The 14,155-nt window shown below is 39.3% G+C and overlaps 1 protein-coding gene across 1 annotated transcript; it reads left to right on the forward strand.

Moving 5' to 3' along the window:
• The first annotated feature begins 933 nt into the window (after positions 1–933).
• Positions 934–13,570, forward strand: ANKRD66 (ankyrin repeat domain 66). Its single transcript, XM_054493088.2, has 5 exons — positions 934–1,002; positions 3,909–3,992; positions 5,962–6,136; positions 7,744–7,972; positions 12,772–13,570. Exons 1-5 carry the CDS (start codon positions 934–936, stop codon positions 12,968–12,970), a joined length of 756 nt encoding a protein of 251 aa, XP_054349063.1. The 3' UTR covers positions 12,971–13,570.
• Positions 13,571–14,155: the final 585 nt, after the last annotated feature.

The following is a 14,155-nucleotide window of genomic DNA, read 5'->3' on the forward strand; positions in this document are numbered from 1 at the left end:
TCTTATCTAGACCAAAAGCTCAAGGAAGACAGGAACAATGGGTATCTTGATCTTCACAGGGCCCAGTGCAGTGGTGCTTGACAGATATAAGGCATTTACTAAATACATATGGGAAGAAAGGCAGGGAGAGAAATGGATGGAGAATGAGGGAGATGGGAAAGAGAGTAAGAGAGAGAGTGAGAGAGAGGAACTCCCTTCAGAGAAAGGGAAAAAGAAAAGGAAGGAGAGAGGGAAAAGACAGGGAAAATATAGAAAGGGAGAAAGAAGAAACAAGGTCTTTTTGATCAGCATCATCATCAATATGGTAGATTTTCACTTAGAGCAAGGGGTAAAAAGAGGAAGCAAAAAGAAAGCACCTAGGAATTTTTCTTTGGTTCTCCTTCTCCTTCTCCTCCTCCTCCTCCTCCTTCTCCTTCTTCTTCTTCTTCTTTTTGTAAAAGCATCTACCCTGTGCCAAGTGTTTTCTAAATTATTTTAGCTAGTCATATTTAATAGCACTATACAAAAAAAAGATGTTAACCTTTCATGTTATTGGTGAGAAAAAAAAGAAAAAAAACCTCTCTAAAGTTAAGGAACTTACCCAAGACCTGACAGCTGCTTCTGAATGTGAGGAGCCCACACTGTCCCCACTCCCCCACAGGTCTCACATCTCTTATGGTTATGTGGTCTGTAAGCAGCCTACCTCTGTCACAGTGTTATGTGGGCAGACAATCATTCAAAGCTTTTTAAATTTTATTTTATTTTTATTTTTTGCATTAAATACTATTTGAAAGAACCTGTTAAAGGCCAACACATTTGGACTAAAAAAGATGGCTGGAACTGCTGAAGAGTTAGGGTGTGAAGCAGACTGGCAATCCCACCCCACCAGACACCTAGGGAAGCTGAAGTTGACTGGCTGGCTTTCATGCAGAAGGAGGAGTTGGTTTCCATGGCATGGACACAACACTCCGGATGGTTAGGACTGCCTGCCAGCACAGAGCTCCTCAAATTTCACACAAGACAGTAAGTGTTTTTAAGTTACCCTCTCTTATTTACTATAGTTATTAAAAATCACCCACATTTATTAGAACTGATATTTATTGACTACTTTGCACTTGATTTCCTATCTTTATGGTAGATGTGCCTGTACCAGAAAGACAGGAAATCAAGTGCATTTAATCAAATTCACAAGGATTGGTTGCTAAAGGAACCAATTGATAAATTTCAGTAGTCAATGCTAAGCTAGTGAATTGTATATATTTTCTGCAAACAAATTGTGTTTGTTTTTGTTTTGTAGAAAGCTTCTAATTAATAGTTTTTTTGTAAAGCAGCTTTGTTAAGATACAATTCACATACCATAAAATTGGATTCATTTAAAATGTGCAATTCAGTGGTTTTGGGCCTTTTGGAGTTGTGAAAGCATCTAATCTAATTTAAGAACATTTCATCACCCCAAAAAGAAATCCTGTACTTGTCAGCAGTCACTCCCCACCCCAACCTCCATCGCAGCCCTAGGCTGCCTATAGTCTATATTCTAGCTATCTAGATTTGCTTATTCTGGGCATTCCACATACATGGAGGTATACAATATGTGGTCTTCTGTAAATGGCTTCTTTCACTTAGCATGTTTCAGGGTTCATCCATAAAGTACGTATCAGTACTTCATTCCTTTTTATTGCCAAATAAGAATCCTTTATATGGATATTCCACATTTTGTGTATCTATTCATCTACTGATGAACTTTTGGGATGTTTCCACTTTTGCGTTTTATAAATAATGCTTCTATGAACATTCATGTACAAATGTTTATACGGATATATGTTTTTCTTCTCTTGGGTATATAGCTCATATACCCAAGCTCATACTTAGACTTTCTCATTTCAAAACTTACTAAAAACCTACAGTAATCAGGACTGTGTAGTACTAGCATGAAGATGGATATTTACAGCAATGGAGCAGAACTAAGAGTCTAGAAAAAAACCCTTATATTTATGTTCAATTGTTTTGTGGTAATTGTTGTCATGTATAAAAATTAACTCAAAACGGATCACAGACCTAAAAGTAAGACTTAAAACTATAAAACTCTTAGAGGAAAACACAGGAATAAATCTCTGTGTGAGAGAAGACCAACTTCATTCTTTTACCTGTAGATATCCAGTTGTCTCAGCATCATTTATTGAAAAGACTATTATGTTGTCACTGAATTATCCTGGCATACTTATTGGAGTCAGGAAGTGTGAGTCCTCTAACTTTGTTCCCTTTCAAGATTGTTTTGGTTCTTCTGGGTCCCTTGCATTTCCATATGATTTTTTAGAATCAGCTTTTCCATTTCTCTGGAAATAAATTTTGCGCCCTAATGCTTCCACTTGAATTGCAACTCACCCATGGGAAGTTATGGAATCTTGGCATGAACTCAAATGTGGGACAAATGGGGTTGGTTGAAATGTAAACCTGCTTAAAGGCCTCTATGAAAGGCAAGTGAAAGACTTCTAGATACTGATATAAAAAATGGTTTTATTTTAGTGGCACCCTCAGATTAGAAACACTCTAGCATTTTTGTTTACTATTTTACCATTGATCAAACACTCCAGTGTAAGGGATTTCTATTAAAATGAATTTTAAAAGTAAAAAGCAGTCTGTGCCATCTTCTCTCTTACCTAACATAGTATGTACAAAGCATCTACTTCACAAAACATGCTCGGTCCTTGTCCTGCACACCCAAAGATTCTGGTTCCTTTTGGACTGAGGCCCAGGCATCTGTATTTTTAAAAATCCACTGCTGATTCTCATGTAGCCCCTCAGTTGAGAAGAGCTGCCACATCCTTACTCCTTCCTCAGCTCTCCAATTTTGCTTCCTGCCAGTCTATACCTTACTTTTCAGCCACAGAGATATTGCTACTCAGAGGGTGGTAAGTGAGCTAGTACCGTTGTGAGAACTTGTTATAAATGCAGAATCTCAGGCCAGGTTCCAGACCTACTAAATCAGAATCTGCATTTTAACAAGATCTGTAATGATTTGCATACATCAGAGGTTAGCACACTATGGTCTACAGGCCAAATCTGGCTCACCTCGCTTTTGTAGGCCCGTGGTCACCATTCAAAGTGTCGAACCTCCATGAGATAGCACAGTGAGACTCCCAGAGCAAGCCCAGGCAATGCCCTCTGCCCCTGCTGCCCCCTCAGCAGCCCACAGCTGTGCCTGGCCACTGCCCAGGTCCTGCTGGTCACCACCTACACAATGGGGACTCTGCTGGTGGCAACTGCTGGGACCGAGCAGTGGAATCTCAGTATGGGAGTTGGTGGCTCCATGAGCCTCCATGTCTCCTGCCAACTAACTGGAGATGACCCCTCTAGGAGGAGAGAAAGCTCACTGGGATCTGAGCATCACTAGGGCGGAGTGAAACTGACCATCTCACCGACCAGGCCCTTCCCCCTCAGGCTTGTCCTCGTTCCCCTAAGAATATCTCCAGCTGAGGGCTCCAGGGTACAAAGAGGGTAGAAAGATCCACCCCAGGCAAGGGGGGCAGGATGGAGCAGGAGTTTTCTTTCTTACATATATATAATAGACTCTTGGCATAATTTTTTTCTCTTTTTTTCCCCTCTTTTTTTTTTTCTCCTCTTGGCATAAAAATATTTACTATCTAGTTCTTTACAGAAAAAGTTTATTGACTCTTGGTTTACACATTAGGAACTACTTGCCCTTTGCAGTGTGTGACTCTGGCCACATACATGCTGTCTTTCAGCTGGGGATCCTCCATCTCCATCAGTCGCCAATATGTCTCTGACCCATCACATCAGGACCCAGCTTAGGCCACTTTTAGAGAAAGCTCTTTTTACTTTCCGGTCTTTGTGAATGGCTCTTTCTCTCTGTCCTCTGGGCATTTAGGGCATTGCATTTTAATTACGTTTACTTTTCTTTCTCTCTCCAGGGCTGTTCTCACATTTCAATGCACTCACCTGGAGGGCTTACCACAACAAAGATGGCCAGACCCCCACCCAGAGTTTCAGATTCTGTAAGTCTGGGGCTGAGCACAATAATTTGCATTTCTAACAAGTTCCCAGGAGCTGCTGCTGCTGGTCACAGTTAGTGAAGTTGACTCCAGCTCCTTCTTATGATCCCAACTTAAATCTTGAGATCAGAGACATTCCCAATGGCCCCATCTCAAGTGGCACTCTCTCCACTCTTGTTTTCTATCTCAGCTCCTTGTTTATGTCAGCAGCTCTCAACCTTTTTGTTCTCAGAGCTTCTTTCTACTCTTAAAAATTATTGAGAGCCCCAGAGAGCTTTTGTTTATGTGGGTTATAGCTGTCAATTTATTCTATTGGAAATTAAAACTGAGAAAACTTTTAAATATTGATTAGTTCATTTAAAAAACTGTAATAAACTTATTACACTATAATATAAATGACATTTTATGAAAATAAATATATTTTCCAAAACAAATGTGACTAGTCACATAGGTTTACTCTCCCCTGCCCAATCTCTTTAATATCTGACTTAATAGAAGACAGCTGGATTCTTGTATCTGCTTCTGCATTCAGTTTGTTGTTTTGGTTAAAGTATATAAAGACAATCTGGTTATACACACACACATACACACACACATATATAATATATATACATATATGTGCATGATATATATACATACACATACACACATACGTATATATAATATATAATTATATATTATATACACACATACACATATACACATGTATATTATATATGCATATATGTGTGTACATAAAATATACACATATATTATATATATATAAAGTTGGAAAAGGGAGGAATATTTTCAGATAATTGTGGATATTGTTTGATACTACAACAAAATTGTGTAAGTTGTAGTGTCTTAAAGGTTAGTTGCAATGTGCAATCTGAAATGATATCAATGCACTTTCTATATGGTTTTATTAAAATCCATTGGTCTACCAAATGGATCTCTTTATCCATGCATGATTTTGTAACATCCTTTCTTTATCATGGAAAATATTGGTCTTTAGGTTGATAAATATTTTCTAAACATTCACACATTTCATTGTACAATATTCTAAAAACACATTTATTAAGTCATGTAATCAAAGATAAAGATTTAATAAAAATAATTCTTATTGTTTCATTTAGGATGTTCCTATGTAACTGGCTTTTTAAAATTTACTCTGGGTGTGTGGTGAATGGCATGATTCCAGGTCCAGTTTGGTGTCATTGCCTTGCTTCATGCTAAGGTACCAGCAGTTTTCTACACTATTGCTTTTGAGCCATCAGAACAATTGTCAACACAGTGAAACAAGGCCAATAACATTTTAATATAATGAAAACAGCTTTGACTTCACAGATCCCCTGAAAGCGCTCCAGGGATTTCTGAAGGTCTATAGACTATAGTTTGAGAACTGCTAACTTATGACATAACATTAATAACAATTTTTAGGTATTTATTTGTGTGATTGCGTGTCCATCTCAACGGGTCTAACAACACTAATTCTGTTTAATTTTCATGGAGTACCTGCTCTGTATACAATATAATTTTTTTTGCAAATTGACATTTATCCTTACAACAACCCTGGCAGATTATATCCATTCTATAGATAAGAAAGATAAGGCACAGAATTACATGTAATTCTAGCTTACTTACTAACTTACTTACTTACTAACATAAGGGAACACTACTAGAACTCTGAAGTAGGAGTAGTAAATAGCACTGGAGGATGGTTTCAGGCCAGGTAGCAGTGTATCAGCCCGTGAGTTTAGACATAATTCTGTGTGCAGTGGGAACCACCAATAGTTTTAGGGTAGGGGACAGGCAGGCACTAACCACAGGAGCTAAGGTCTAAGTACACACTCATGCCACACACATGAGGCAAACTGAGAGGCAAATGCATGTGGCAGGAAAGGAAATAAATGATACAGAAGTCTATGAGATTACTCGCTAGGAAAAAAGGGTTACATAGAATTTCCTAAGTGGCCTGTCTCTCCCACAGTTGTTTTCTGCCATGGAATTGGCCAAAATGTCAGACATGACAAAGCTTCACCAAGCTGTGGCAGCAGGAGACTACAGCTTAGTGAAGAAGATTTTGAAGAAAGGTCTCTGTGACCCAAACTACAAAGATGTAGACTGGAATGACCGGACCCCACTTCACTGGGCTGCAATCAAAGGTGAGTGGGCAATGCTTAGGTAGATCTGTCCTTTTGAGTCCACCATTCATGAGGCTATCAATCAGTAGGCTATGTGGGGGAGTGGAACAAACATTTCTTTAGAGCCAGATGGAAACTTCATTTCATTTTTTTTCTTTTTCTGAGACAGAGTCTCGCTGTGTCATCCAGGCTGGAGTGCAGTGGCACAATCTCAGCTCACTACAACCTCCACCTCCTGGGTTCAAGCGATTCTTCTGCCTCAGCCTACTGAAGAGCTGGGATTACAGGCACGTGCCACCACAACTAGTGAAGTTTTGTATTTTTAATGGAGAAGTTGTTTCTCCATGTTGGCCAGGCTGGTCTCGAACTCCTGACCTCCAGTGATCCGCCCACCTCAGTCTCCCAAAGTGCTGGGATTACAGGTGTGAGTCACCACGCCTGGCCCCAGATGGAACATTTTAATCCTGATATCACCGTTTGCTAGTTGTAGCATCTTAAGCAAGTTATTTGATGTCTCTGGGCCTGTTTATTCACCTAAATAACAAGTGCAGGAATGCCACCTTGGAGCTCTGTGATGGGAATTCAGTAAATAACGAGTGTACAGTGCCTATCTTATAGTCTGCTCTCAGTTCATATTAGTCCTTTGCCCTCTCAACCTCTAACAGGAATAGAGCATCACAAAGAAGGATAGGGACTTTGCTTCATTCCTCATTGAATCCCCCACGCCTTACATAGCTCAGTTACAGAATTAGAGGAAGATAGTGGCAAAAACTCAGGCAGTGGGCCTCTCAAAGCCTTTGGCAATAGAAAGCCATTAAAGAATGTTAAGTAAGAAAGTGCTATGGTCAACTTTTCTTTTTCAACATTTATTGTGATTCCTGTGTGGAGAATGGATTGACAAGAAGCAAGACTGGCTGCAGAGAAATTAGTTGGGATATTTTTGCAAGAATCTAAGTACAAAGTGATGGTAGCTATACCGAAACACCTTTTAGTGAAGATTTGCTATGTGCTGGGCATTGTGCTGTGTACTTTATGTCTGTGATTTCACCTGCACTCTACAAGAATTCAGTCATATAAGGGGTAATATCCTTAATTTGCAAATGAGGAAATTGGCCTCAGATATCTGTTTCTTGTCTGAGGTGCCACTTGTTAGCAAGTGGGATTGTCAGGGTATGAAATCACATCTATCAACTAGAAAGCCTGTGCTCTTAACCTGTGCTATTTATCACGTAAATAGGACTTAAAATATTTGGTTTTGGCTCAGTGTTGAGACTGTCAAAAGCACAGTGGGCCTTGCCAATAGGCAGGTATAGTGTGGCTTGGGAGAGAAAGCAAGACTCCTGGGCAGGGCCTGTGGCGATGCACAGGGGAGGGGAGTGTCCTGGAAGGAGAACAGGGAAGGCTTGCAAGGCTCAGGCCCTGGGTGGGAACAAGGTTCGTGGGGTGAGGTAGGGTGCTGAGTCCCTGGTGAGAAGAGGGAAAAGGGAGGAGGGGATGATGATAGGAAACTGGAGGCTCCTCAAAGGCAAAGTTTCCCCTTCTATTGTGTTATCTAGACTGGCCCTGGCCTCAAGCCACTTGGACATCTTTATCCTAACCTCATTCTGTTTCTTCTTGGTACATCTAAGGGCAAATGGAGGTGATACGGCTCCTGATAGAATATGGAGCCAGGCCCTGCCTGGTTACTAGTGTGGGCTGGACCCCAGCTCATTTTGCAGCAGAATCAGGCCATCTGAGTGTACTCAAAACTCTCCATGCATTGCACGCTGCCATCGACGCCCCTGACTTCTTTGGAGACACACCAAAAAGGATTGCACAGATCTATGGACAGAAAGCCTGTGTGGCATTTCTGGAAAAGTAAGTTTATTTTTTTTCCACCTATAGAAGGAGCAGAGGAACAGGAGTCTGTGATCAAGATCTTGGGTGATTCTGTGGTTTCAGGTCAATGAAAATGAAATGAGGAAATCCAGCCAACGGACTATTATTTTTGTTGATATTTTCAGTTGAGTTATTTTTATTAATGTTTCACTTAAAAGACTAGTTTAGGGTTCAAAACTATATTAACATGTTGTTTTGATTATAAGAAAATTATCTCAGATAAGAGAATTGGAATACCAAGTTTGAAGATGGGACATGGTGCAAGAATCATGACCTTCAGCTTTCTAAAAGGCATCCAAACTGGCTGTGTGACCTTGTGCAAGTCAAGGCAGCTTCCTGACCCTCAGTTTTCTCATACTTAAAATGAGGCAGGTGAATTAGACTTCCATTTTTCAGTGCCCTCCTATCTTTTAAAACTTCTATGTTCATCTGTGAATGACCTATTTACACACACACCAAAGAACTTAACTAGCACCTGTTTATTTTTTTCACTCAGCCAAGCATTCAAACATAATTAAGCACCAATAATTTGCATAACAGTTATAGCTCTGAGAGGATGGAACAAAATTTGGAAACTTAGAATTTGATTGTTTCGACAAGCAACTCATACAAGAGAAAGTAGAGTATCGGAGTGAGGGCATCGTTGCTCGGAAACCAAATGATACAGACAGCAATGCCATCTACAGGGGCAGTTCATGATGGGGTGCCCTCCGAAGAACCTGAAAATGCAGTTATCTTCAGAAAGTTGAACAAGTGAAAATTTTGCCTATGATGAGATTAGTTATCTGTAGAAGTAACCCAAGAGACATTCTCTTAAAGGTAATGTCTTACAATAAAAATATCCAATATCACAATTGAGATGCTTTGGGGAGTAAAGAGGCAGAACCTTGAGTCCTGACTCACAGATTCACTTTTCATCCATCATCCCCTACATTCAACAATCTCCATCCTCTGTGGACCTCAGCATCAGCAGACATTGTTCTCTGAACTTTTTAAAATCCTAACATACCACAATGTGACCATAGCTCTCTTCACTTTATCAGTTCCTGCATTATCACCAGGTCTTGTATTCATCAAGATCTCTTGTCATTCAACTTCTCCTTTTTCTCCTAATCTATCACCTTCCTGAAGGTCTCACTAAATTTCCTCTACCATATGAGTACCATAATACACTTCATTCTTCCACTCTCTTCCCGCTATTCCTGCTATTAATTCTCAACCCAGCATATAACCCGGAATTTCCAATCTTAGATGAATCTCTGTCTTCTCCATGTTTATGCTTGTTCAGCTAGAGAAAATCCCACATGTCAATATATGGGTATCACCAGCAGTTTGAAAATTTCCACTTTTATCTGAGCCCTCAGAGCAGCTTGGCTATCTCTTCCTATCCTACTCCTCACTGGCAATTCCAAAGCCACATCACACCTCAGCCTGTCTTTCAGAGGTATGCCTTCTACTTTAGAAAAAATATTGAAGCCATGGGTTACACATTTTTCAACTCTCACACCTGCAGATTTTATGTACATTTACATCAGCTCCTTTTGCTGTCCTGTCCCTCCTTTGTAAAGTGTTATCCCTCCATATAGACTCTTGATCTAATCCTTTATGTCTTCTAGAAGGCCATTCATTATTCGTCTGTTCTTTGTTACATCTTTACTGTTTCTCCTGTATTTTTAGTGTTTTTTCCTTTCCCTTGACTTCTTTTTGGACTGTGAACATATTCAAATAGGTATTATCAAACAAACAAAAAGTTAGAGGCCCTTCTGAATTCCACTGTGTCTTTCTTCTTCCCTACACTTCTAAGCAACTTGAAAGCTAATCCACTTTTTTTAATCCAAAAGGAAAAGCACTTATCCTCTCAGAGTGTCTAACATGTTTTATAATAATAATTTGTGTAAAAAATATAATTTTTGAATAGTTTTCTGTATTTTTATTGTGATGAAAAACTCATAACATAAAATTTACCATATTAACTGTTTCTGAAGTGTACAGTTCATCAGTGTTATGTACATTTACATTGTTGTGAAACAGATCTCCAGAACTTTTTCATCTTGTAAAACTGAAACTCCACACCCATTAAACAACTACCCTCTCTTTCTTCTCCCCAGTGGAATAGAATTTTGACTCTATATAAATCAAGAAATACCTGGTTTCTTTAGTAGTTTGTATTTGCAAGATCTAAGATCATGGTAAACATTAGGTCCTAAAATCTTGGGGAAGGACAACATGTCCTTCCTCTGACTTGTTAGCGATCAAATTGAGTAGGTTTTAAATGTCTGTTAATTGGAAGGGTTTGTTATTTCATTTTCAGCCAGAGGAGAGAGGTGCATTTTAAATATCAGAATTAGATCAGCTTTGAGTTTGTACTAAATTCGGAATGTAATAGATTTTCATAAATTACGTGTGCCTTTTTGGAAATGTCAACTGTCTTTATGTCTGCTTGTAAGAGTTTCAAAATATGTTTTTCTCTCAAAAAGGCAACATTATTTCATTTGCTTGAATATTATGATAGGAATGCTTACTGATATTATTTGATAGTCATATATAGCCTTGGAACTTTAACATATAATATAGCAGTATTAGTCATGATAGTTGTACTTCTTTGAAACATTAAATTTGAGGAAACTAATCTATGTAATTGTCTCCACTTCTTTACCTCTCACCCACGCTTCAGACTTCTTCCCCGATCCTCATACTGAATCAGGTGTCACTCAAGTCATTAGGGAGCTCCTCACATTAAATCAATTGCCTCTTCTCAATTCACATCTTACCACCACTTAATTCGGTATTTAATATTCCTGAAACTCTTCTCCCTTGTTTTATCTGATGCTATTCCCTTTTAGTTTTTCTTCTACTTCTCTGATAATTCCTTATGACTTTTAAAATGTACTTTTTCTAAGAATAAGTCTTATGATATATTCTTGCATGCCTTTTAAATGCTGACATTCCTCAGGGTCCTGCCCTTGGCTGTCCTCTGCTGACTCTCTCTAAGTAATCCCAGCCCCTCCCTAGTGACCAGAGATCAACATGAAATATGACCCCAGCATAACTGAAATGCAGGAGGCATGCTTGCCTCCAAATAGTGGGGAGTGCCATTACCAAGAAAAGTAGACAGACAGTGTTGAGCCAGCAAAAACAACAAAGGTCAGTCACATCACGTGTGAGTCATTTCTACTTATCATCAGCTCCCACTAAGAACTTCCCTTCTGACAGAGCATTTAGGGAGAAGAATCCTGAATTAAGGGGGGATTAACCTGGATCTTGAAAGCTAGCTGGCTAATGAAGGAGGGAGAAAAACTGTTGATTCAGAGTGAAGGCACCAACTTGGAAATGTGCATAGGTTGTGTGTATATGTGAGAAGGCGAGGGATAGTGGAGGGACAGTGCAGGGATGAGTGGCCTGGCTAGGCAGAGCATTCACACTAGAGAGGAATGGAGGATAAGGTCAGGTGACGGGGTGGGTGACCACAGTGAACCAGGCAAGCAGAAGAGTGTGAGCTCATCAGGGGAGTCACAAGCTGAAATAGATGCATTAGCAATTTATTTGTGTAGTAGAGGAGTTGGCAGTGGTACTGCGTGGGATTGAAGACTGCTAGACTTTAGGCAAGGGGATCACTTAAGGAATTTCTTATTGATTCACATTTTGAGTAAGTTAGCTCCTGGGCTAGGTGATGAAGATACAGGATATAAGAGAACTTCAAAAGAAGCCTAGACAGTATGTGATCCTTTTCTGAATATCCTAGGGAATGTTGTGAAACAATTCAGCTTTTGATTCAGCCCCCCAAGTGATAAACCTCTCATTTAGCAAATATTTTTGATTTCTACTATGTGTGTGTCATTGAGTTAGACCACTAAAAACAACCTAAAATAAACCAGATACGGTGCTGGACATCAAGAAGGTTAACTGTTTGGGAGACGAAATAACTTGTTTACATAAATAACACTAATACAAGACAGAGAGTGACAAGGCAGAGGAAGGACATGGTGCGGTCTGAAGATTGAAAGGTCACTTCCAGCTTAGGGTGAAGGGCTAGTGAGTTTGCTGTCCTTTGAATGAACTGTTCTTTTAATAATGGTTTGCACTTAAAATGCTATTTGCCTTCCCTATACCATTATCTATCCTCTTAAATTCCATTTGTCCTCATATTGATTCAAAAGTGACTTTTCCAAGTGCCTTTAAGCAAGTCACATACTCACCTTTGGCCTCATACAAGACTGTATATGTGTGTATTTCCCATTGTCTATGTGTGTATAATGCTCTATTTATCTAACTGTCTATTTATCCATCCATGTATCCATTTACAATTATATATATTTTTACATAATCCCTCCATACATATAATACATATGTGTTTGTGAGTGATTCCCATTTTGTTCCTTATATGTTTCTGTACTTCTAAAATTTATACAAGGAACACACATCACTTTTATAATTATGAAAAATGAAACTAAAAATAAACAAAGGAAAACAGTCTTGCAATAATCTGCAGGTTGCTTTATAAATGTGATCACTTCAAGAATCAGGAGCATTTTCTTCAAGCTGAGTGACTATCTTTGAGTCTGTTAACATCTCTCTCGGGTCCCACAATTTTTCTCCACCTCCAAGTAGTTTCTTTAGTGTCTGAGACCTTCCCTAAGTGTATGCTTGGAAATGCTCAAACTTGGCCTCCTTCCTTCTCAACTGAACTGCGGTGTGCAGAACCCGTGAATAGAGGCAGATTCCCAGGCTGGAACAGGCCCTCCTGCTCCAAGTTCAGAAGCCCCTCTCTTCTTTCCTAGGGCAGAGCCCGAGTGCCAGCACCACCGTCGTGCTGCCCAGCAGAAGGGGCTGCCTCTGGATGAGCGCGATGAAGACTGGGATGCCAAGAAAAGGGAGCTGGAGCTGTCTCTTCCTTCCCTAAATCAAAACATGAATAAAAAGAATAAGAAAAGTCGAGGCTCCACCAGGCCCAGCAATACCAAGGGGAGGAGAGTATGAGAACTCAACTTTATGTTTTCTGGCAGGGAACTTTCCCTGGTGCCAGAAATGAGGCTGTTAGGCATGGTGGCCTTTCCATGACTTTACTCATAGACCCTTACCCACCTGGCTTCTGCCAAAAGCCCATGGACCTGTCATTAGGTGCTGTCTACCTAATGTAGATGGGCTGTTGTTTCCTGGCTAGCACCTACTGTGTACAATAATTACCAGGAAAGGACAAAACCTGCTTCATTTTGTCATCAGTGGTTTGCACAGTCAGCATCTTTTGTCCCCTGCCCCCCAACAATGATAGAATTTCAGGGGACAAGGAAACTCTGGCATGAATTAACTTCATCCCTGATAACGAATGAGAGATAATGTAAAATAATGAACATGTGCTTATAGGTCTACTTTTCCAACTGTAAATTTGGGAAAATTAAATTCAGATCAGATAATTCCAATAAAAAATTGCATCCAAATTGAGATGCAAAATACACATTAGATTTCGAACACTTAGTACAAAAATATAAAATGCCTCCTTAATAATACTTAATATTGATTCCACATTGAAATGATAATATTTTGGATATTGCGTTGAATAAAATATATTACCAAAATGAATTTTACCTTTTTCCTTTTCCTTCTTAAAACATGTGGCTACTAGAATGTTTAAAATTGCCCATGTGTTTTTTATTTTATTTCTATTGGACAGCATTGCTATAGAACCCAAACAGCATGTTAAGCCTCTACTAGGAGACTAGTCTGGTGTATTTTACTTTCCCTGGTTGCTCTGCATTTTAGATATACTAATTTCTCTGCCTAAATCAATTTATTTAGCTATCAAGTATCTTTATTACATATTCCTCAATTAATGCTTGTGTTAATACAAGCCATGCTTTGTTTGAATTTTTCATACAAAACAAAGCGTGCTTTGTTTTGTATGAAAAAAATGCTTGTTTTGTTTTTTTCATACAAAACAAGCCATGCTTTGTTTGTATGAAAAAAATGCTTGAATATCTTATAGAAAAGCAGTATAGCTATAGAGGATACCTTTCCTCGTGTTGATCTACCCTTGAGCATCATTCCCTTTCTCTATGCTCTGCAATGCAGAGTAGTTCCTGCTTTGGACCAGTACAAACATTGGAAGACAACTGACTCGAGCTGGACTAATAAGATTCTTCTCCTGGGTACTTGAAAAGAAATCCT

This window comes from Pongo pygmaeus, chromosome 5, assembly GCF_028885625.2.
Source record: "Pongo pygmaeus isolate AG05252 chromosome 5, NHGRI_mPonPyg2-v2.0_pri, whole genome shotgun sequence".
Taxonomy (NCBI): domain Eukaryota; kingdom Metazoa; phylum Chordata; class Mammalia; order Primates; family Hominidae; genus Pongo; species Pongo pygmaeus.

What these genes read in the sequence shown, in the direction of transcription:
- ANKRD66 (XM_054493088.2), top strand. Translation starts at nt 934, where the DNA reads ATGGACACAACACTCCGGATGGTTAGGACTGCCTGCCAGCACAGAGCT. An exon ending in CACCCAGAGTTTCAGATTCT is followed by an intron (nt 3,993 to 5,961) that starts GTAAGTCTGGGG and finishes TCTCTCCCACAG; the next exon opens with TTGTTTTCTGCCATGGAATT. An exon ending in TCACTGGGCTGCAATCAAAG is followed by an intron (nt 6,137 to 7,743) that starts GTGAGTGGGCAA and finishes GGTACATCTAAG; the next exon opens with GGCAAATGGAGGTGATACGG.